General features: G+C 29.1%; 1 protein-coding gene across 5 annotated transcripts; it reads left to right on the forward strand.

Moving 5' to 3' along the window:
- The first annotated feature begins 3,808 nt into the window (after positions 1 to 3,808).
- On the forward strand, positions 3,809 to 7,569 carry LOC100804074 (GRF1-interacting factor 3). Of its 5 annotated transcripts, none has more exons than XM_003548146.5 (6): positions 3,809 to 3,964; positions 4,064 to 4,174; positions 4,344 to 4,439; positions 6,352 to 6,428; positions 6,761 to 6,845; positions 6,923 to 7,569. In XM_003548146.5, the coding sequence occupies exons 3-6, from the start codon at positions 4,362 to 4,364 to the stop codon at positions 7,313 to 7,315; spliced, it is 633 nt and encodes a 210-aa protein (XP_003548194.1). In that variant the 5' UTR covers positions 3,809 to 3,964; positions 4,064 to 4,174; positions 4,344 to 4,361; the 3' UTR covers positions 7,316 to 7,569. The 5 variants fall into 5 exon arrangements, with proteins under 5 accessions (XP_003548194.1, XP_006598884.1, XP_006598885.1 ...); XM_006598821.3 differs by having other exon boundaries at positions 4,353 to 4,439; XM_006598822.3 differs by having other exon boundaries at positions 4,064 to 4,171; positions 4,342 to 4,439.
- The last annotated feature ends 18,756 nt before the right edge of the window (positions 7,570 to 26,325 follow it).

Raw genomic sequence — 26,325 nt, forward strand, 5'->3', positions numbered from 1 at the left:
AAACTACATCCATTGTAGCATTAATTGTCGTAGAAATAACTTTTACAACATCAGTTCTAATGAAAATCGATGTTGTAAATTTTTACAACAGTTGAATTCAAAACAGATGTAAAAAATAGTTTCTAACATCAATTTTAAGAATCAATGTTAAAGCTTGTCACCATATATATAATTAAAGTAAATGAATTAATCTTCCTTTTCATTTTGTGTAGCTTATGAAAAGTCGTGAGAGTCTAAGGTCTCTATCAAATTTAATTAAGCATTAAACAATAGAATGAGTTTTTTGACTGATGAAGTCAAGTTATATTGGGTGGTGGAGAGAGTAAAAAGGAAACTATAGTGAAAGGAATGACAATGTTATGGCAGGCCTAATGTTTTGATGAACTTTTCTTTTCTTAGTGGAGTGAATACCAAATCAATTAATCAGCACATAGTTAAAATCTGATGTCATGGCAGGTCTAATGTTTTGATGAACTTTTCTTAGTACAAGTTAAAATATGATAAATAAAGAAGTGAAAGTTCTATTCTACTAACCTATGGCACATACACAAAACCATAGAGCATCAGATTGGATGTTTGTGACACTCTAAATATTAAATCTAGTTTTTAGATTTAAATAGATAAGTTTATTAATTAATTAATTTGTCATAAATCTTTAACTTATTTCTTTAGTATTTGAAAAGAACTTTTAAATTCTCAAGTTATAGAAAAATAAAACTTAATTTTGTTTCAGTAGGTACAACTTTTTTCTTTAAGAAAATAGATGGCAAAGTCTCCAGGGTGATGTTGGATATCAATTTTGAAGGTATTGAGATCACTTGGAAACAAGGATGGAGTTAATCATTTTAATTGGGTTAATCAAAGAGAAGAGTAGTGTTAACAAATTAAGTGGTTGACTTATGAAATAATATTTTAAAAAAATTATGTAAAGAAAAGAGAAAAAAAAATTGGGGTGCCCATAGCTTTCTTCAACTAACAAGTAACTCCAACCCTGTTTACAAACAGGGCAACAGTAGCAGCAACTATCATACAGGTAATAGCTATGGACGGATCTAAAGGGAACAATGGCCTCCCATCATTTAAAAAAATATATTTACAGATAAATAATTATTTTAGTTCTTTTTAAGTTTTTCACCATCGTATTCAAAAAATCTCTCTTCAAGTCTTTGAACTATAAAAAATTTGTCACGTAGTCAGTCCTTAAACTATAAAAAGGTCGGTCATATTATTCTTTTTTGGGAGAATAATGTAAACAACTTTGGATCGTTTTAGGATGGAAAGAGAGTTTTTTAAAAGTGGCTAATTCAAAATCAATGGAAAAGTTAAAGAATTAAAATGGCTATTATACATCAAGTTTGTTTTTATATAAAAATGGGATAAGATCAATTGATAATTAGGTGAGACTATAAAAAATTATGCTTTTAGTAGTAATAGTTTACAAAAGTTTTTTTCTTCAATCTAATGGTTAAATTATATGATACCATCTTTTTTTTAAAGCATATATGATAACGTCTTGATGATTATGATTTATGAATATAAAATATTAGATAATTTAAGCATTCAAGCTAATAAAAGATATTTACTTATATTTTAAATAGCATATTAATCATGTAATATAGTATTGATTATTTTTAAATTATAGAAAAAGATTCTAAAATTAATTTACTTTATAAAAAAATTAACAATTGGATTGGAAAGATTTATTTGTTGTATTTTTTTTTTTGAAAGAGTAGTTTTATAATATTTAACCCCCAATATGTAATGGTAATTGATCTCATACTATAATAAATATGTAATCGTATAATTTGTTAATTAATATAATTATGTACGTAAAAGTTTGTTGTTTTCTACCCCTCCTGTACTTATTTTCTGAATTTGCAATCGGTAATAGCTTATAAATTAAATTCTCGTTGCATCTGACAAAGTCCTTCAATTCAATATTCAGGTACAGAACCATCATCTTGGAATAATAATGTTTATAATAATTAGTAGGACCAGGTTAATCTTATGAGCTGCAAATAGAATCCAGATTGTTGCATAAGATGAATAAGTACTATATATTCTGAACCTCATCCAGAAGATGTGGGAAATAATAGAGAATAAAATCAATATGTTGGTGTAATACAACTAAACTTAATTATAGGTTTGTAGCACTCAAAACGATATAGGGTTTGAGAATTTTTTGACCTTATAGTAACTCTCCTATAGCTCGATCTGAAGCATAAGATATATTAATACATAGTACTCCATCAGCAACCTCAGCAAAATTCATGAGATTCATTTGTGGATGTTTGTTTCAGAGATTTTTTTTTCGGGATTATTGATATGATTCTCATATTTATTATAAAACAATAAAATAATTATTGACTGATGTATCAAACATTTTTTTAAAATACTCTTGAATAACATTTTTTTTTTGTTTTTCAAGTTTAATTACATAAGGATCACTATGGTAGTCTCAAGTATTTTCTCAAACTTTTACACCTTTGGCTTCTTTATGTAAATACTGACACTATGTCAGAGTCTTTTTTAGTACATTACCAAACTTTAACTTGTGTGAATCAGAGGAGATTTTGCTCAAATATTTCCATTTTGCATAAATGACATTTTTGGACGAAAAGAATTGCAATACTCATCGGCACCAACAGTGTGTTGAATAAAATTAATTAACTAAATGCCGAAAAAAGAGGAAGTAAGCAATCATTGATTCATTATGATTCCAAATGAAGCCTTAACATTACTTGCTTGTACGGTTGAGACACGATTTCCCTATGTTGTTACTTCTTCGTTTACTTGCTACCTCCTTTTTTTTGGGTGAAGTTTACTTGCTACCTCCTAACACACTAATTCTAAACAACAATTGTATGAGGCAGCTTCTGTCAAAAATAATAAAAGTTTTTGTCCAATGATCAAACCACGAGTTCAACATAAAAACAAGTGAACATCAAACTAGCCTGCATGCGACTGGGTTTAATTCGACTCTTCAGCCCGTTCAATTTGTGTAGCCCAACAACCCAATCATTAGGAGCCTACTATTGACACCTCCACTTTTGTTATTCACACTCCCAATTAAGTAGACTTACATATCTACCCCCACCCATTCTCCTACTCCCTCCCCCTCCTTTTATATTTTTATTTATATGATCTAATTGAAGAAAAATTTCAATCTAAAGTTGATTTAGAAAAAAAAAATTATCCAATTAACAATTAATAAATTGTGTAATAATTTATGTAAGTTATATCGATATAATTTGATATTTTTTTTTATATTTCTTGTGTTCCTTATTCTTAAATGAGCTCCTAATAAAATTTCAATTTTCCTCTAGTGAATGCTCTAGCAAAAACGAAACTTAATTCATTAACCATGCCCTCTTTCTTCTCTATTATTATAATCATACAACCATTTGCAAAAGTGCAACAAAGGCAATGAAGTGCCACTCATTCATCCTTCCATCAAAGATTAATAGCTCTATTTTTTACATTACTAACTTGTACGAAGCTACACATTTGGATAATAACGTATTACTACTATATAATATTCCATGACAAAAAAATAAAACAACTCTTCCCTAATTAACACATTGGAATTCAAACTAAAGTGTGTGAGCCCCAGCTTTAAATCCCTGCAAAATTAAAATTGGGCTTTGAATAGAGTGGTACTTGAATTCATCAAGGACCCACTTTGCCCCAAAAAAAACTAAACACAATCAATAAACATCTTGTGCTTATCCCATATTCATGTTGTGGTGCAACACAACAGTACAATACAATACAATGGTCCGAACCGGGTTCGAAACGCAGCACGAGCAGCAACAACAGTCAAACTCAAAACAGTGGGAATGCGAAGACCTATAAATAGCGAACACTTGAGCCTTGTCTTTGTTAGTTTGGAATTGGAACTACCGAAAGCCGAACCTTAAACACAAACGCCAAATCTAGCAACTATTGAGTTTTGTTTTCTTTGGTTGGTATTTTTTTTTTTTATTTGACACTGCCAAGTACTAAACTAACCTTAATCTATTCCTTTGTTTTTTATGTTGTTTGCTTTGTCTTCAAATTCCAGAAACATCGTGTGCACAGTACCCCAGAAGATCGAACAAGGATCTCCACGAAGACAAACCTCTGTTCTCAACTGTGTTTCTTTACCTCTCACCTACTTTCAGACCATACCCAGGTCCTCTTTCTCTCTCTTTCTACCAAGTTTTTGTCTTTTCCCCTTTTTATTGAGGGTTTGTGTAACATTTTTTCATCTGGGGTTTGGGGTTTGAGAACTGTTGATGATTGTGGTGATTTTGGGGGAATTAGGGTTTTTTCTTTTTCTTTTTTTAATTACTTTCTGTTAGATTGACTAGGCTGAGAAGATGCAGCAGACACCGCCTATGATTCCTATGATGCCTTCGTTCCCACCTACGAACATAACCACCGAGCAGATTCAAAAAGTATGCCTTTTGCTGTTTTAATTCACTGTTTTCCTCATAGATTTCTGAAATTAGTTTAAGGTTTTCATGGTTTGTTCTGGGTTCATTATTATTATTGTGATTTTCATTAAGTTTTTGCTAATAGCAAAAAGTTTGTTAGTGTGTTATTAGCATATCTCTTATTATTATTTTGTTGTTGTTCTGGGAGTTGGGAGGTGACACTTGTTCTATATGAAGTGAGAATGAATTGGGATTTATGATAATCCGCGATAAATGATATCACTTTTGGTTTAATTCATTATTTATCTTTTGCTTATACTATCCACGATAAGAGCCAAGTTCTAGCACTTAGGTCATTTCAAATACAAAGCTCAAAATCACAACTAATGAATATAAAGACAAAGGAGTGACAATTGTCTCGGATAATTCCTTGCACACCAAAAACTGCAGAACAAGCCAAGTAGGCATAAAAGTTGCATCTGACATTGCGATTTTAATCCGTTTGTTCTTTAAGCTGTTGGTTTACTCAATGTTTGAGTACCACCTAGAACTACAAGTGTATTGTCTGGTATCATTAATAACTGGATTAGCATCTTGTATCTCTGAGAACCATATTTGTTTATCTTGTGTTGTTTATTTCAAGTTATGATTTAGGTTTTCCTGATGTCTAGTGGAGTATGCTGATTATTTTTCAGTGGCCTAAAGGCATATCTTAATAAATTTATACCACTCATTGACAATTTGTCCTGAACTTATTGAACTAGCTGCATCATAGTTTGTATGGGTATTAAGAAGTGGCAACCTTATTCAAATATTTAGATGGGCTGATTGTGTGATAAGACCCCTATCTTGAGAACCTACTATAAATTGGAGTCCTCTGCAATGTGTCTAATTTAATAAAGACAGACATCTTCCATAGACACCTGAGCAGCAAACCTTTGGAAAGCGCTCTACTTTGTTTTTCTACACGGAACATGTTTAGATTCCAGCTAGCAAAGGAGATGATGGTAGAACTTTCTTTTTTTTTCACTTTGCCAGTAATGCTTAGATCGCCTATTTGATTTGTTGCATAGGCTCTTTTTTCCCCCTTTCTTTTCCTCTTTGGAAAAGGTCCATTAGTTATTACAAAATAGTGGAGTTTTAGTTTGCAGCATAGGCTCTTTATTTTACTCTAGCCTTTAAAAGGCTAGGAAATTCAAGTTCATAAATTGAAAAGCTCATCTTAAAGTGAGTTGGCTGCATGGATATAAAAGTCATGTATAGAGTAATGCCCATTTCTCCATTTAATTATTTCGCAGAAAGTTTTCTTTCAGTCTTTATACTCTTTTATCTTTCAGTTTTTTTGGATATCCTAGGGTCAGGATGTTTTAAAAAATATTACAAGTCAAACATCAATCCTAGAGTGGTCAATATAACCCATGAATCCTTTAACTAGTTAACTTATAGTTTGGTGGCAGCAAATAATTGAGTTTGCACATACCTGTTGATTTACCATAGTATGATTTGGGTCTTAATTAAACAACCAGAAACAAGTAGGCTGTTGATTGGACTATAGGTCTATAGCAATGCACATAATTTTTTTATGTTGGGTGAATCAATTTTTATTTATCATAGTCCAAAAAGCTGTCACAACAATCAGATGGCTAAACGACAGAATCTGGGATCCCAGGAATCCTTCATGATACAGGATTCTTTCAAGATTTAGAAGTTGGGTATCAGCACCAAACTTAAGTAATGGTATTGATGCACATTGGACTTCTTCTATAGTATCCTTGATCCATGAAGAAATCTATAGTCATGAAATGAAATTGTTCATTTATCCTGTATGTATTAGGCCATTTTCAGAATAGAATATTGATACACATTTTTTTTGTCCCCTTCATAATTATCACTTCACACAATTTAAATGATATGAAACCTTGTCATGTTGCAGTACCTTGATGAGAACAAGAAGCTGATTCTGGCAATATTGGACAATCAAAATCTTGGAAAACTTGCAGAATGTGCCCAGTAAGTGACCTCTAAATTCTGTATGCATGCTATTGTTAGTATTGATGGTTGGTCTGATTTAATATATTAGTTGATTATCTCTTTTCCCCCTGATCCAGTGATCCCTAACATTTTTACATGTGTATAATGGATGAGGCTATTAACAATTGCTCATTCACTTTTTCACTAACTTCAATTGCTTGGCAATTTACAGTTATATGATTTTTTATGGTCTTTATTTCTGAATAATGATGTATCCCAGTCCTTACCTATTTGTTAGCAATTTCTCTGAGGTATTTTCGCGTACTTGGCACTAGTTTTATGTAATAGTTGATGATGGTTTGTTGCCTTAGGTACCAAGCTCAGCTTCAAAAGAATTTGATGTATTTAGCTGCAATTGCTGATGCCCAGCCTCAAACACCAGCCATGCCTCCACAGGTAAAAGTAGAGCATTGCTGGTCGGTCCCTTGGAAGTCTTATCTGTTTCCCTTAACATTGATTTGACTGCCTCGCAGATGGCACCACACCCTGCCATGCAACCAGGATTCTATATGCAACATCCTCAGGCTGCAGCAGCAGCAATGGCTCAGCAGCAGCAGCAAGGAATGTTCCCCCAGAAAATGCCATTGCAATTTGGCAATCCACATCAAATGCAGGAACAACAGCAGCAGCTACACCAGCAAGCCATCCAAGGTCAAATGGGACTGAGACCTGGAGGAATAAATAATGGCATGCATCCAATGCACAATGAGGGCGGCAACAGCGGTGGTCCACCCTCGGCTACCGGTCCGAACGACGCACGTGGTGGAAGCAAGCAAGATGCTTCTGAGGCTGGAACAGCTGGTGGAGATGGCCAAGGCAGCTCTGCAGCTGCTCATAACAGTGGAGATGGTGAAGAGGCAAAGTGACATTTTTTTATGTGCTTTTCATGAGATACATATGACTGTTGATAGTAGGTTTTTCTTTAAAGGTAGGACTAGTGTGATCTGATGACCTTTAATAGGTCGACCAAAGGACAAAAGGGCTTCTCTTGTTTGATAGATTAGGTAGTTTGTGTTGTTAGAATTTTGGCACAAAGCAAGTTTGCATCAACTGAAACTGCTGGTGCCTCAACATACTGTACTCGTCACTGGAAGGTCTAAGCATGTGTTATTTATGATCACCTAAATAGCTTGCTGGTTTTTAACAATTTTTCATTGCAGTTTGTTGTGGTCATATAAACAAAAAAAAAATGCTTGTTTTTGGTAATTCTGCTGGATTCTAGGCGTCAATTGAAACGTGAAATGCAGTGGATGGATTCTCTGTCTGAATTTAGTTCAGGTCTATTCTTCATTAGGCCCTGAACTTGCAATTCAGGAACAAGTACTTTGAGCTGCCGCTAAAGGATATTTGCCTTTATTACAGTTATTATTTTGAGATTGATTTTTACTTTGCTGGTGTTGGTTGTGATTTATTGTGTGATCAATTAGAGCTGATGGACCTGCAATGAAGGTTGGTCCAGTCCTAAAGTTAGGACTCATCCCACAAGACGTGAGTTCAAATTCTGCTATTGATATGAATTTGTAAGTATTTTTTTCAAAGCGCTTGAAGCGTAAGGCCTGTCTTAAATTTTTACTTATAAAAAAATTAGGTGATGGACATCTAACCATAAGATGAATAATATACAATTTCATTCTCTAAAATGGCAACTTGTGTAGATTTGATCCCTGAAATTTTGTAGGTGCACAACTTAGTCTTAAAATTTGTCAATTTTATGCCGAGTTTGTCTTTATCTGGAAATTTTATAACTCTAGGGTGTGATAATTTAGATTTTGAATTTGTTAACTTTTATTATAAAATTTAGTTTTCAAATTGAATTAATTGTACGCTGGAAGAATTAAATGGCATAAAGTTTGACCGTTTTGTGGTCTAATTGTACACATGCAAACTTCTAGGGGTTAAATCAACAAATGATATCACATTTATGGACGGACTTGTTTATACTATATCTTCATTTACTCGGTGTATTTAACGAAGCAAATAATGATTCACTCATAGAGGACTTTTGAAATGTCATCATGGAATATGAAATAGCCATGTGACATGTATGGTTGAATTAAATGGAGAATGTAGGATGTACTCAAAGTAGAAACAGTAGGATGGGTGAAATGAATAACGGGGTGGTCCATGACTCTCAAAAGAGGAGCAAAGAAAAAAATTGGTAGATATAGTAGCTGGGATTTTTTTTCCCCTCAAAATTTGTCATAGCCGCATATGGGGATATTATAAAAACGAGTGGGATACAATTTTCACACTCTGGTGTCTTTGGTTGGTGGTGGGATAAGATGTTGACTTAGATTCAAACTAAATAATTATGAAAATTGATATTTTGATTCTGATTAATGCAATTTCATGACTAAGCCTAGTGGAATACCATTTATGAAATTGAAAAAAAAAAAAGTAAAACAATTGAAAGCATTTAAGTAATTTAGTTTGGACAAGACCACAAATAAAAATTCGGACACCGCTTGAGGGAAGAAAAACAAAACTGGGAAAAAGTAATTTTCTAATTATAAAATTTCTTTTCAAAAACACCAAATAACGAGCCTCATATAATTTATTTTAGTTGACTTTTATTTTTTGGGATAATGATACACATGTGGTGTTGATTCAGTGTTTTTCTTTTTCTTGTTCTATTTCCTTTTTTTCATTTCACTCGTTCATGATGCTTCATACTTCAATACTTGGGTGATTTATTTGTAGATTGGAAGATTAGTTTTATATTCCTCGAGAACCAGAGCTGGTATAAAATTCCAAACCCTTATTTTGTACATTATTTTCATTGTCATTTGACTTATTTAAACTTATCGTATAATATTGTATTCTTTCGTTTTCGTTAGATACTAAAGGGAATATTATTTGTATTGTACGCTTTTGCTTCCATCACCAGTTTTATTAATTTTATTCTATCATTAAAAGAATTGCGTGAGGAAGCAAAACTATTGTATAAAAATATTAAATTTAGAGTTCAATAATTACACATTCACCAGGGATGGGTTCAGAATTTTGATTTAAGGAGGTTAAGATTAAGCAAATCAGCTCTAATCGTTTAATCTTCAATAAGAAATAAATGCATGTATTTTTTTTGTCTTATTTATAAGAAATATAAAATCTATTTACAATACTCTCACACATACTTCATTAACTGGGTGGCATTTGGTTTACATTAAATTTAGGTGGAAATTTTGATTTGTAACAATTTTTCCATTTTAAAACTGGACATTTTTATTGCTGGAAAAAAATATTCTTTGAATTGCAATATCATTAAAATATGATTATTACTTAAATTATTTAATTCTATATGTGTTTTTAGAATTAAATTTGAACTTCTCCAACTAAAGAAACACAACAGATAATAATTGAGTAAGAAAAGCTCCTAAAACATAATATAATTAAAAAAATTGGATTGAAGCAATTGCCACCGCCAGTCCTAAGCTTTATGTTTCACAGATGGATGTATGAAAGGAAATATGGTGGTGTGCTTTTGTAGGTAGGTTGGGGGCCTAAAAACTCTTAAATAACAATATACATAAACCTTGGGATGACCATAGGTCATAGCTCGTGTGGATCATCCAATCTCTCCATCCCTCGGGCATTAGTAAGTTTTACATAAATGTCTAACCATATTTCATCATCTTGTAATATCATAATATTACTTCTTAAAACAATTCAATTATATTATGATGTGACAATATACAAGTAATAGACTGTCAGCAAAAAATAAAATACTAATAATAGAGTATAATAGGACATGTTCTTATTAGTGTGTACTAATTAATTTCTTAAATAAATTGTATTATTTTCCTTAAAGTTTGGCATTATTACATTCAGTGCTGTCAAATTTTGAAAACTATGCTCCATCTTCCAATTCTTCATTCAAATTTAAATAATAAACGTGAAAAATAAGTATTATTTTTAAAACATGAGAAAATTATAAGAGAAATGAGTATAAGAAAAGAAATTGAAGGAAAGAGAAAAAAAAATATCACCCCATCATACCACTATCTTATGTGAGAATATGAGAATAATTAATATCAACCATGGTATCAATATTACAAATAATAAAGGATTGAAGTTAAAATTTAATATATCATCAAATTTTTAAAAGATTAACCAAACAACAAACAAATCTAAAAAGATCTTAGTTATCATTACCTAAAATATCTCAATTAATCAATTATCATCATGATTGTTGTTGCCTCCACCATGAGCACCATTGCAGTCATTATCATAATTGTCACCGACATTTCCACCGTCATCAACCGACATTATCTTCATCGTCGCCGCTGTCACCACCATTGCAACCACTATCATGATTGTCGTCGCCGCCATTATTGTCGCCACCATGACCTTCATCGTTGTCATTGCCCTGAGAACATTAGAATACGACTCTTGTGAGAACACTTTCTTACATGAAAACATGAGAATAATTAATAAAAATAATTATTATGATTAAAAATAATAGATGATCGAGATTAAAATATTTAAAATTTAAAATTTAAATCTAATATAACCATTCACTCTAAAAGATCCTAAAATATCTCAATTATCTTTAACTCATCACCATCACCATGAGCGTCACCACCTCCACTAGCATGATTGTCGTCATTGTTGTTGCCGCTGCCACCACTACCACCACCGTTGTTGTCGTCGGTAGTGGTGGTAGTTGATGATGATAGTGGTGACAACGACGACAATCATGATAGTGACAACGATGATGACAAAGGTCATGGCGGTAGGCGGTGGTGACAATGGCAATGATAATTATGGAGGTGAATGGAGCGGTATTCATGGTAGTAGAAACAAGAATCATGATGATGAGTTAATTAAGATATTTTAAAGAGTAATAATTGGAATTTTCTTATATTTGTTTGTTGTTTAGTTAATCTTTTAAAGGTTTGATGATATATTAAATTTCAATTGAAATTTTAAATAATTTAATCTCAATTATTTATTATCTTTAATATTGATTGATCCAATTATTATTATTAGTTATTTTCATATTCTCATTGAGTCGTGTTCATATATATATATATATATAGACCTCTTTTAAATTGATGATAAGTTTAATTTTTGTTATTGTTATATTTAAGTTTTTAATATTCCATATACTTGTTTTAAATGAGCAAAAAAATAAAAACTATATTTAAACATTAAAAAATTAATATACATAAGAGTAAAATGATATTTCTTTATATATACATAAAAGAATAATATTCAAATAAAATGTTATTCAATCAGAAACCTTGTACGTTTTTTTAGATAAACCCTTGTACATGTTAAGTTTAAAAAATACCTTATGATTAATCATTTCTAATTTATTAAAAATATAAAAACTCTCATTAAAAATGCATATATGTTAAGTTCTTAATGTTTATATTTTCTTTGGATTGGAATATAAGTAAAAATAAATATTTATACAAATTAAGAATATTACTTTCTTCGTCCTTATTTATAAAATTCTTTTCAAAAATTTGTTTGTGTTTTTATAGGATTTTTTTTCTAATTTTTAGATGCATTAATTATTTTTTTCTTAAATATCTTTACTTAATTATTCTCTCTCTAGACACTAATCAATTAGAAACACGTAACTGAATAGAAAAAAAAATAATATGATAATTTTGGAATAATAGTATAAATAATTGATAAATTTAATGTGACAACTATTTTTCTTAAGGGGTGTAAGTCAGTTGAAAAGATTTTATAATTAAGGATGAATGGAGTATTATTTTAATTTCAAATATATTTTAAATTATTCTTAATCATATTAGAGAGGTACTCAATGAGTGTAACTCAGTTAACAATACATGCCTTTGTGTGGGAGAGAACCTCGGTTTGACTCTCTCATAAAATAAGAGAGGGGCAAAAAAATTTAAGTGTAACTAAGCTTTGATAAAAAAAATTAGTCTTATAATCGGTTCAAATGATCAAAATTTATGGGGATGCCTTGACATGTCACTGAAGAGCCTAAGGTTTTAATTACGGTGGTACCAAATAAAAAAAAATTGCAATAGAGATGATACTTACATTGGAATGAACTTAAGAATATTTTTAGAATAATGACATTAAATAGGATTCAATTGGTTCAAAATTTGTTTAATGACATTAAATAGGATTCAATTGGTTCAAAATTTGTTTTCATTTGAGCTCCCAAATTTGAGATTTTTGCTTGCTCGGAGCAGTTAATAGGAATTTTATTGAAAACTGTTTGATAGACAACTCGTGAGTGATATATATCCTGAGAAAGAAAGAAAGAGATAAGAGGTAAATGATTGATCTGGTTGATGTAATGTGATAAAAAAAAGAGTTGTTAATGGAGTGTTTGAAACTTTTGGTTGTTAAAATATAGACTAGCAAAACTAACTAAAAAATTTATTTGAAGTTAGAAGTTGAAAAACTAGTTAGTAATGGGTAGCTGGAAGTTGAAAAATTACCTTATTAAATTATAAGTTTTTTTTTTATAAAACTAGTTGTTGAAGCAGCTGAAAATAAGACTAGCAAAATGGACATTGCCCGCAATTAGAGTGAGGCTGGAATAAAAAATAGTTAACTTGAAGATAAATGATCCTTTTTTGGCTTAACCCATTTAGCTCAACCGGTCAAATGGATTCGAGCGGGGTTGACTTGATTAGTAATATATAATAAATATTAAATAAAATATAGTAATTTATTGATATAATTTATAATTTTAAATTACAATTTATATTTTTTAAAAAGGCAAAATATATTCATTAAACATGAAATAAGTGTTCACAAGAAGTGACAACCCCAAAACAATATTATTAATTTATGTATTCATGAAACATAATTTAAATGACTTTGTCAATACTTGTTAGACAAAATAAATACATAATAAATAATTTTTTGCCTTTGAATATTTTTTTACATAGAATCAATTTCTTAACTTTTTTGTATTAATTTCTAAATTGGTCCAAATAGACCCAATGATCCCACAACTCTGACATAGGGCTTGGCTAGGCCTAAGAAATTCTAATCCAAAAGTATATGGATTGGGTTTGGGCTAGTTTGTTTATTTTGTCAACCCTAATTCAAAAGTATAAAATGACATTAAAGAAATAAAATAATGATTTATTTTTTTAAAAATATAATTAAATTTTTTTATAAATATATTAAGGATAAAGAGGGAAGAATCCACTGGAAGCTAAAAAGCTAAAAAAAACTAATTTATTAATTTGTAAATATTAGATAAAACTAACCGTTGAACATTGAAAAATTGATAAATATATTAAAAATAAAAAAATAAAATATAAAAAATAGAAGTTAAAAACTAACGTTTTAAAAAACGTTATTTCAAGTAACATTTAAAAAAATATTAAAAATTACTAAAAAAAACTTATTTACTTAATCGTAAAGTAGGCTTTTAATTAATAAAAAAACTAAAAATTAGTTGAAATATGTTAGCCAACATAATCTTAAAAACTACTAAAAAAATTTATTCATAAAAAATTAAACATGTTTTTCGACTATAAAAAAATTACAAAATAATTAAAATATCTTCTCAAGACATAAACACTCAATTTTATTAGCCACTAAAAACATGGAATTATTCATTGATGGATAACAATGATGTTGACACGGACACTTTGATCGTAAAACCTGACTCGGCAAAAAGCTACTAAGGTAGGAAAAAAAAAAGTCACAATTGATGAAAGGCAGTTGCATAATTAAATTGCAATGCCCCGGTCATAAATTTTTGACATTAACAACTCCAAAAGGAAAAAGAAAATTATCAGCAAACATGAATATGAATGGTCGAACAACTCATATTCGACGTAGAAGTACAAGTAGTAGTAGCAGGGATGTTAAAATTACTCAACCAAAATTGAAATTTCCACAAACGTAACACTCGAAGAACTATATCCTCCTCCTCCTCCTTCTTCTTCTTATCAAGACATTATTTCACATTATTAATTTTTTCTTGTTTTTATTCTATCAGAATCAATTCCTTTTTATTTTTTTAACTACAACGCAAAGACTATGAATAGTCTGAGTCATTAGAGTAAAACAGCCACGACCCAAAATTTGAACTATCTAATGGAGTTGTCAATTTAAGTTAACCTAGATATTTGGTCTGGTCCATTACAGCTTGATCACAAAATAAATTGGGTTGGATTTTCTTACGTTAATACTTAATAGTGGATTAAGAAGGAAAAACTTAGCTTATCTTGGATTTATGAATTAAATCGAATTGACTTACCAATACCAATTGAATTCTAAATCAACAAAATAAAACATGCACACTCAAACGATGCTATAATGAGATTTGACAACGTGTCTACGTCCTTAAGAGCATATTAACTGTTTCTATGATTGACTAGCAAATAGAGTTACATCAAATGTATATAGATAACAATACAAACTTACAATATCATATCATCCATGTAACATTTATAATTTGAATTTTGGCAATGAATTGAAAGATGATTTTCTCAAAAGTGGTGTTTTAGGGCATTTAGGCGAAGATATCACTATAAAATACCAATTGTTTTATATTAGTATAAAAATGCATTTTCAGTCATTTTGTTATAATTTAGTGTTTCTCCTTTCAAGTTTATCTTAATTAGGAACAAAGAAAGTTTAGAGTGACATTTTAAAAAGTGATCAGCAGAAACTTGGAGTCCATGAATAAGATTTGAAATCTAGGAATTATGAGCCTGAGTAATTAGTGTTGGGCACACACAGAAAAAAACCTTTTTTTAGTTGATTATTTGTGTTGAAGATGGTAAATTAATTAACAATATGATTAAAATAGTATATACAAGTGAGAACAATTCTTTCTTCATGAGTTGACTTTTGAGTTTTAATTAAGTCAAAGTCCAAATTATAAAATAATATCATAATATATCTTAATAAGATGACAAATATTTAGTCTTACGGAGCTCATTTTCAAAATGTCTAATCTTAAGTATGAGATCCCACATTAATTACTCATATGACTAAAATAATTTATATAAAACTAGGACAATCCTTACTATATGTTTTTGTCTTCTTGAAGTTATGTGTATGTTCTCAATTGGAACCTCCTGATATGCAACTAAAGTATTTTTTTATACCTAAATTAGCACTGAATTTCATCAATTTATGTCTTCTTGTAGCCCAATTGTTCTCCATGAGAAACTAAAAATATACTTGTAGGCACATTTTTCCTTTTCAAACTAATCAAACTCTTTCTTCTATCAAAGCTAGATATTTGCTCGATTAGCATAGCGAGCTCTTTGGGAATTGTCAATGCGATGGACTCCATGTCACCTTCCATAACTCAGTAGCACCAATTGAGACCTGAAACAGAGATACAAAACAGAAGGAAAAAAAATGAAGTAGAATCCGAGGGACGTGAGCCTTAGTATTGCAGATGTCCCAACCAACTTCATTATCGTTGATGTAGTAGTAAATAGTAATTGTTGGCACTTGCTCTAAAAAAAGAAAAGTGACAAAGTGTAAAATGGTAATATTAAAATAAGGATTGAATTTTCAAATGATTTTTTTTAAAGATAACATGTATTTTTTCTGAACACAACTTTATACTTTAACTTTTTTTTTAATAAAAAAGAAGAGGAGTGAGAGAGAAAAATGAGTATATGACATTCCAAGTATGTTGGCACCCATCAACAAACTTACAAGTTGAAATAATCTCGCACCCATCTACAAACTAAGTGGTATAACTGTGTTAGTGTAATAAGTACTTATTTATGCATGTATTTACTTACTTATTCAATCATTCTTCTCACGACAATCTATTTTCTTGCATAGGTACAAATAACGGGCGTTAGTTTTCAAGTCCTCCCTATTTAAAAATGTAAGTGAGTAAGCCCGTATATCAAATATGCCTCGAAGCCTTTGAATCTGGGCCTTCTGAAGCAGGCCTTGTCTTCTACATTTGCCAGACTATTTTTCTTATTATTAGTTTAGCAAAATTATATTTTTGGTCCTCTATTTTATTAGTCTTCCAATAATTTAATTTACGAATTGTGTCTTCTTATTTTGTAAAATCGTGCAATGTTGGTCCCCCAGGTCACAATTGGGCGTTGACCGTTAGCAAGTGATGTTGATTACCATGTGTCATGTTCTTATTGAATGATGACTGTCACGTGTCATGTTCTGATTGGACGTCAACTCCATGAAAGATGAAATGTATTGTTGTTTTCATTGACCAATCAGAACATGACACGTGACAGTCAACATCACTTGTCACGTGTCATGTTCTGATTGGACATCAACTCCAACATTGCACGATTTTACAAAATAGGATAACTCAATTTGTGAATTAAATTACTAGGGGACCAAATCCGAAACTAAAGATAAACTAGGAGATCAAAAATGCAATTTTGCGTATTAGTTTTAAGAAAGTTTTTTATTTGTACCTTCTTTTTTCTCTCGCTACATCCTTATTTTTTTTATTTTTAATATTTAATAAATTAGTTTGCAAAAAAAATAATATAATTCTAATTTCTTAAATATAAAAAAATGTTTAAAGAGAAAAAAGGAGGTTGCAAATAGAATTACCGGCCTTATATTTAATCCTACTGTTATAGAAAAGAATTAATTTTTTATTTTTTGAACTTGCAGTGAGGTTGACAAAAAAAAAAAAAAACTTGCTTGTCCAATATTATTTTTTTATATAAAAATGGTCGAAATATAGATAGGGATATTATCAAACTGTGGAGTTTGGGAATCATGATTGCCCAAGAAAAAAGTTTTGCACTTTGTTGATGGATGAGGAGTTGTTACCCTCTATAAAAAAGGAAAGAAAAATATTGTGTGGGAGAGAAAAAGAAATGTAAAACGAAGAAGTTTTCTTATGAAATATGAATTATCATTTGACTTTATTAACTTATGTTATTATTTACACATGATTTAATTAATCATCATTGAATATCGGGTATATTTGACCTGGTACAGTTACTCTTTGTTTTGGTACAATAACCTTTTCTCCAAACAAGGTGACCCAAAAAAATAGTGTCCAAATATTATAAGTTGCAACTAATAAAATAAGGTCGTTTACTAAATACCTAAATTTAATCAAATAAATTTATAATAATGAAATAAATTATAAAGTATCAAAATACATTCTTATAGTTTATTATTTTCTTTTATCGGCAATAGTACAGTGGCATCCCTTCCCATTAATATTACACTGTTATTTTAATTGTTACAGAATATAATTTATTTTTCAATGAAATAGTTAATCTTTAAACAATAAATAAATAAATTATTAAAAAAAAGAATAATTTATATATAGGCTATATCCGGTGTAACTACCTGAAAAGTTAATTGGAAGTTAAAAATTAACTTATTAAATTATAAGTGCTCAATAAAACTTGTTGTTGAAGTAGCTAAAAAACGTAAAATGACTAAAAAGTAATAAAATCATGATTTATTTTAAAAAAGTAAGCATAAATTTTGATAAACATAGTAAGGATAAAAATAAAAGAGAATACAAAAAGCTAGAAGTTAGAAATTAATATTTTGAAAAAGTAACTTCAAGTGTTTCAAAAAACATTACATGTTGAGAAACTACTAAAAAAAATTGTGATTGTTTATCGAACAATCAAATGAGTTTTCCAATAAATAATAAAAGGCAGAAACTATCTAAAATGGATTATCCAATATAGTCACACACACACACACACACACACACATATATATATATATATATATATATATATATATTTTATCCAACTATTATACTGTTCAATAATTCTCAATTGGATAATATTTTCTTAAAATTCATTGTTGGATTGAAAATTTCTTTACATAGATCATATATTCAAAATTTGATATCAATTCAAAATTATTTGTTACCTCATTCATATAGATTAAAATTAAGGTAATATAAACTTTTTGAAATATACTAAAATATAAATTATTTGATTAACTTCTTATTATTATTCAATTTTGACAAAAGAATGACACTGACAATCTTGGCGATATATAAATATAACTCAACGATCGGATTGATAAAAATTATATTTTATATCATGTTATACTAATTGGTTATGTTAAAGTGATGTAACTCAACGGTCGGATTGATAACAATTTTAACTTTTAATTGAAAAATAATTTTTCATCTTTCAATTTACTCTTTTTGGTTGTTATATTTATTTATTGCTTGGTCAATAATTAATTTTTGGTGGAGAGCGATCACCTTTATAAGTCTTATATGATAATCATGATTTTTTTCTTCATTTATAAAATTCAAAGAGAAAAAGAGTTATACACTAGTATTGTAAACCGTTTTATATAATTGTTCAACCACAATTCATCATATATGATAAGTTAATTAAAATGGTGATTTATGATTAAATAATAGTATAAAATTATTTTACATTCTCGATATATAAGTATTAAACTCAAATTCAAATTAATCTAAAACCTTATTTAAAATATGCAAACTTAATTCTACTCACAAACCATAGCAAGTCACAATGACACGTTATTACTTACTTTATACTTCTAATTAGTTTGTCAACTATTTTTTATCCACCATGCATAACTTTAATTTTCGAACTTAACTATTTCTTTTATCATTTCAAAAGCAATTCATGATGATATGAAATTTCGCATGATTCACTCATGAAGTAAGGAATGGAAATTGAGCCACCATACAAGTGATACGACTATGATCGAGGTTATATCAGGTGTCAAATTACTTCTATTTAATTTTTTGATAGAAGGTGTCAAATTACTTCATTATTATGCTTTTTGAATATATACTATGGGACGATAAGAATCAAAAGGAGCATAATCTTTATTTGACCAGGCCTGTTAGTCTTTGAATTTGAAATAAAATATATATTTTAGTATTTATCAAATATATAGTATATAATTTAATTTAATTATTCATACTCTATGAAATGAATTAAGTTAAATTCTTGATATCCAATTTGACAATAAAAAATCATTACTTGAGCTGAAAAAATCATATGCCAATTGATTCTTCCGATACTCGGTTGTAGTACATAACAACATATGTCTTGAAGATTTTCCCAATAATACAAATTATTGTATCTATTTCTATACATCTATACAAATTATTGTATCTATTGATGACGAGTTAGTTGACGAGACTTTTAAAAGCATATCTATTATATATTTCTAAGCTCTTTTTTCTTTTTTACATATAGGGGGAAAAAGAGGAGGAAAAGAACTGGAACTGAAAAATAAACTAAATGCGGATGAATTGCACTCTGGTACCAGAATAGAACTCATCTGCAGCATACATAGTTCCCTTCTCCCAGAGCATGACAGATTTTGCAATCCCATTATATTTTTAAACCTTCATTGATAAAGTATACATTATTTATCATCAAATAACAAATTGTAGTTAAGCTGTTTTGATGTTTTCTTTCCGCCTGCTAAGTATGTTATTAGGCAAGAGGTTTTAGTCCACAAAATAATTTTATGATTTCATTTTTTATAAATATATATATTTTAATAAAATAAGTTTTTTTTCTTCTTCTGTTGATTGATATATATTGTCTGCAGTTGATTCAACTGTAGACGCGATCACAGTGGACCATATCGACTATCGAGAGTTCAGTCCCACCAGAATTGTATTTGTCTATATCTATATTATACATAAATGATAGCCACTCCCAGCCACCTGGACATAGGTACCAGATAAATATTAATTATTATAATGTAATTATAAATGATTGGTCTACATTCACTTAAAATGACCATGTTGCTTTTAAAAAAAAAAAGCACCATGTTCATCTGACTTTGACAGGTAACTTAAAAAAACACACACATTTTTTATGTTTTATTCTTGATTATTTGTGCTAAAATTTAATAATTAACATTTTTTCTTGTTTTATATAAAAAAATATTATCACCAAATACGTTCCTTATATTTGTGTTTTTCTGAGCGCAGGTGTACGAGTGTGTGGTCTCTATTTTTTTTCATGATTTTACATTCACCATACCCTGAGTAAGTGAAATATGAATATTTATACGGGTTGGTTAACCATCTAATCATGTCAGCAGTTATTTGTGCATTTATTAGAGAACTTTTAACTTGATTCACTGAAAATTATGAATACCGAAAAATATTACTACTACTTACTTAATTATTTTTTCTATTTTGTTTATAATTTTTTATTAACAAAAATAGAATATATAACAATATAATAGTTTACATAAAATGTTCAAAAATATCATCAAATAATTTTATTTGTGAGAATACTTTAATTGGGATTATACCAATATGATTGTGAATAGCAGTCGATTAATAAGAATGTAAATAACTCATTATAATCAATAGTTAATAGCTCAACTAGTAGTATCATATATATCATTTCGTTGAATGGTTTTCTATATACTAATCGTCATTTTCATTAACACGTCCACATCCCATAAAATTGCGTACAAGTTCCAGATTCCTTACGCAACCGAGAACTGTATTATCTCTTTTTGTCATATCAAATAACTATTAGTCTACTTTCATTTTAAAGAAGAATGAAAAAAACATGTTATAGAAGTTTTTGACTTTTGGCTATAGTCATTTTGGTATCGTTTTTAGTGTGCCTCGAATCTAAATACAGTTACATACACGTGCGTTATGCTCTTAGTTGAATAAAACGCAAAATGCGCATGTTCAAAGGATCTCCCTCGTCAATTAATAAGAATGTAAATATCTCATGTAGATAGGGACCAATTTTGCGCAGAAAGTATGGATAATTGAGCTTAATAGCTTGAAACAAAAAAATGAATTAAAAAGAATCGAAAAATCCTTGAAAACTGAAAAGATAAAATCACTGAACCAGACCAGGAAAAAATAGTCACGATCGTGTCTTTATAATAGAGCTCTTCTCAAGAACAGTTTATTCCTGAATATAATTTTCAACAAGGTTTGCACTACCTTACTTTTTTAAAATTTATAGAAAATTAATTTAAAACTTTAAATAGTGAAAGTGAGTGTCCATGTAATCAATTGTGTAACCTACAATTCTCCAAAAGTTACCACTAGAAAAAAGCAAAATATATATATATATATATATATATATATATATATATATATATATATATATATATATATATTATAAAAAAAAAGCTAAAATATGTTATTAATGAAAGAAGTCAAGGTTAGACCACAAGATGTGGGCAACCCAGCCAAAACAATACAAATAAAAAGCCGCCAAGATCATTGTCAAGCACATCATATGTAAAACCTCCCTATGAGTTGTCAAGTAGCATTGTGTGCCTAATTTCGTATTAATTTACATGTAGCTATTAGTGGCTATGATAGTCCCAAAAAGCAAAAGTGGACCTCCTTCCTATCCACCAGGCTGATCATGGGTCCGGTCCAACCATGAATCTGATCAATATAAATCAAACCAATCCAAAAAAATCGGTTTAGTTTAATTTTTGGTTTCATTTTCTGAAATTCAAATGGTTTGATTTGATTCTCGGATTAGAGAATTTAAAATTCGTAAAAATTAAACCAAAACCAATTCATCGGAATCGTACACAATGTTTTATTTTTTATATTAGATTTAGTTTTACTGCCACATTATTTTTCAATTTACAGGGTTATGTTAGTGCTTTAGTTTTACAATACAATTTTTATTTTGCTTTTTGTTTTGTTTTGTTAGTTAGATAATTGAAGCTTCTAATTGTTTTTTTTTTTTTTGGAAAACTTACTGATATTGAAAAATGTTATAATTGTTGCTGGTGCTAGTTGTTGGTTAATTTCTACTATTAGATAATTATTATTGTAGGCTGAATTTTTTTTTATAAAAAAAAACTTAATGATATTATGGCTGTTTATACATGCGTTTCTTCTTTTTAATTTTTTATTTTTAACATTCTCATTTTTTGTTATTAAACAATTCAACCAAACCACATAGGAATTGTTTGGTTCGGTCATGAAAAAAAAGCTAAGCTGTAATTCTTATCTCCTAATTTTTTAAATTCATGATTTTGGTCCCTTTAATTTTTAATTATAACATTTAGTCTTTTTAGTTTTACAAATTTACGATTTTGGTTCCTCTGATAGATTATTAACTAATAATTATGATTAGATTTGATTACTCAATTAATTTCTATAGTTTCCAAAATTAAAAAAATTTAACGGCATGGACCTTTTGAGAATTAAATTGTAAACTTCAAAGACTAAAAAATTCATTTATTAAATTTATCAGGGACTAAAAAACTCACTTATTAACTATAAGGACTAAAATAAACAAGTTTGGAAACTATATGAACTAAATGAATAATTAAACCTTGGAAATTATAGGAACTAAATAAATAATTAAATCTTATAGTTATTAGAGATATTAAATTAATTATAAATTAAATAGAAATTATTAATCATTAAAAAACTTTAACAAAAAACTATTAACCCTAATTTGATGTTATTATCGGTCGTGTGCGATGGTAAAGGTAAAAAAGGTGTTTGTAGAGAAAAGGAGGAGCACATTGTTATGAAAAATTAGAATTAATAATTATTTTTATTAATTTATAATTAACTTAATAATCAATTAATCATAATTATTTGTTAATAATTTATCAAGAGGATTAAAATCACTAATTTATGAGACTAAGGGATTAAATGTTACAATTAAAATTTAAAGAAACCAAAATCATAGATTTGAGAAATTAAAGAAATCAAAATTATAATTTAGTAAAAAAAAGTTAAGCAAAATTTAACTAAATCGAACCCAACAAAGTTGATTAGTTTGGATAAAAAAACTATCTAAATCGAACTAAACTGACTCATAGCCACTCCTACTATCAACAATACAATTCCATGTGCAAGTCGTATCACGAGTAAGATAATTAAAATTATGCTTTTTTAAAAACTTACAGATTGTCTTGTTTTGTTGGAAAGAAGAAAATGATGAGAAAAATAGTGAGAAAATATGATCAAGTAGAAAGAAAAATACAATGGAACAGCTACACTAATGGGAGAAAATAAACATTTTTAAGCCCAACTTTAACAAGAAATCAAGACCAAGAATAAATCCTAACTACATCCAGTAATTGAATAAGATCGTAAAGCAATCACTTCTAAAGGTGATAGCATTTCTCATCAGTTACAAAACTCCAAACAACTGAATATAGTCACAACATCAAGTCCATATATTTTTAATCTTACAATAATGAATCAAATCACAGTGAGGGCCATAGATTAATTGGTGCATTGATTTGAAAACGTGATTGAAAACTTGAGGTGTGGATATAAAAAAATTGGATTGAATTGTGCTGAAAATTAATGTGATTTGTGAGGTAGAATACTATTGAGTATAATTCAGAACAATATATCCATTACAAAGTAATGGGAAAAATTAAAAAAATAAATTAAGATCGGATTGTTTATGTAGGGAAACAAGGGATCAAATTATATATTTTTAAAGTTTAAGGATTGAATGATTAATCATATATCTCCAAGTTAATAAGTAAGTTGAACTTTTTTTTTAACATCGATATAAAATAGCTGAACTATTAAACTTAAGTATTCCATCCCCAAAAACTATTTGTACATGCATATTATATTGTATTGTGTTGTGTCGTTGTGTTGAGGCCTAGACAAGACACTATTCAGGATTGAAGTACATGTTTAACATTAACTTCTTTTCCTGCGTGAGAAGATGAATTTGGACAATAACCATATGTTGGAGACTCTTTGACACAAACACGATAAGCATATGATGCAACATTTGAATTAAAGTAGGAGCAGGGAACGTAGTCAAATATTAACAAGGGTTTGTCTTGCACATGTCGAATTATGTCTTTCAATATGCAAAGACAATAATTAGGTCGAAGGTTTTGTTCGCAAGTGAGTGTGGGTTTAATATTCAAACAGCAGAAACATTACATACGTGTCAAAAAAAATTATTGATCGGTTTAGTTATCCATCAATGATCTTTGTCTCCCTGTCAGGGCATGCTGCATTCACATTACAGAACATGTCCCATTCTATTTGAAGCACCTTCCAATTCCTATTTTGTTTTATAATATTTGAAATTTTTATTTTACACTCAATTAATCTCTTTTCTATTAGATCACCATGCGCGTGAATAAATTAATGTTAGATTATTTTAATTTAATGGATTCTTTCAAATTTGAAAAATTTAAATATATAATTATATTATTTGAAGAAATTTGAACATAATTGTCTCGTTAAAAAATATTTGTGATCTTCGATTAAAAAATTTCTATGCAATTTTATGTTTAAACCAAAAATCAAATTCTAGACTTTAATAAGAAAAACTCAAAATATTAAATCACTTTTATTAATAACTTTTGTTCATTTCAATTCCAATTTAACCCGTCACTTCAATAGGGTCCTACATAAAAAGATGTAACATCTGGAGTTCCAATTGATAAATTTCGTAATCATCAAACTATTTGCAATTGCAAACAAAGTGAACAAAATCACTTGGCAATTGGCGTTCTGCTCAACACAATTGTGGGTGCATAGTGTGTGTAATCGACACATGTTTTTCTAGTGCCTTTTAGGCTAGGTTAGTGGTGGTGGTCATGGTCAGAACTCCAAAAGGATGTGATGTACACGTCCATATTCCTTGCTTTTAGATTCATGGCTTCATCCACAAAAAAGAAGCAACATAAAAGGATCATTTTGACCGAGCAAAAATTCACTGACACTGAATTCTCTGCGTCATATATCTTCCCCTCTTTTATCGCAAAATCAAGATGAAATTAAAACTCTACCATAAAGTTTTCTTGGGTTGTTAATTGGTACACGTTGCCTGAAAAATTAGATACCGATAATAACACAATAATATCTTTGTAAAATATGGACAAATACATGATAGCTCATCAGCAATCAACAACTAAAGAATGAATTAATACCCCCTCACGTGATGCAAAATTACTTGTAGCTCCTTCCCTGTTTGCAAAAATAACAATCACCTCCTTACCGTGACAAAAGAAAAGTTAGTGTTGACGTCATCTATATATTTTCACGTAATTGGAAGATTTCTCTTTATTGTAAGTTCATGTGTTAATATCGTGATCATTCTCAAAAAAAGAAAATGTGTTAATATCGTCATCGGATTGAAACTAAACCAGCTAGAGATGGAAATTTGCAGTAAGAGGCATTGTCTTATATTACCGTACTAGCCTGGCTCTTAAATTTCAGGTGAAAGTAGGGTCCATTCTCAATAAATTTTAACAATTATTTAAATATAAAAGAAAAGGTAAAACATATTAATATTCTTTCATAAATAAAAAATAATTCAAGTATTTTAGTTTATTTAAATAATATTTCATCTAACTTTTAAAATTTTAAAATGAATAAATTGATTTTAATTTATGTAAAAACTTTGATTCATTTTACTTTTCTATTCTTTTACTCATTAAAAACTTTTGATTCATTTTAGTTTTTTTTTTTAAATAATATTTCTTCCTCACTTATGATCGTAAATTTTACTCCATATAACATAAGTATATATGATCTCATATTCCATTTATATTATTATTTATCGTCAAAGTTATTGTATATATTGTCATCACATTCTTGATGTTTCTGAGATATAAAATTGATTTAATGATTAAAAAAATAAAAAAGGAAGAAAATATAGATTGTGAGTTGAATTTTTTTATTAACAAAAATTAATAATTAATAATTATTAAAAAAAAATAGCTTTTCATGCTCTGTCTGGCTTGACTCACCCTGAACTAGTAATCACCTGAAATCTGAATGCATATATACCCATTTCCCATTGGCTACCTCCGATCTATGTCTAATTTTGAAATCAAACAGTATGCATTCTCTCCTTGAACTTTGAATAAATCTAAAAATGAGAACAGAAGGAACTCTACTACTCAAGGCGTGCGTGTTCTGGATGGTAGTTTTAATTAGAACAACATGGAGTTGACGCAACGCAGCTGA

The sequence above is a fragment of the Glycine max genome, chromosome 16 (genome assembly GCF_000004515.6).
Source record: "Glycine max cultivar Williams 82 chromosome 16, Glycine_max_v4.0, whole genome shotgun sequence".
Classification (NCBI taxonomy): Eukaryota; Viridiplantae; Streptophyta; class Magnoliopsida; order Fabales; family Fabaceae; genus Glycine; species Glycine max.

Coding starts and splice junctions, on each gene's coding strand:
- LOC100804074 (XM_041010725.1), top strand. CDS start 4,362: ATGCAGCAGACACCGCCTATGATTCCTATGATGCCTTCGTTCCCACCT. Junction 4,440..6,351: donor CCACCGAGCAGATTCAAAAA/GTATGCCTTTTG, acceptor GTCATGTTGCAG/TACCTTGATGAGAACAAGAA. Junction 6,846..6,922: donor CACCAGCCATGCCTCCACAG/GTAAAAGTAGAG, acceptor ACTGCCTCGCAG/ATGGCACCACACCCTGCCAT.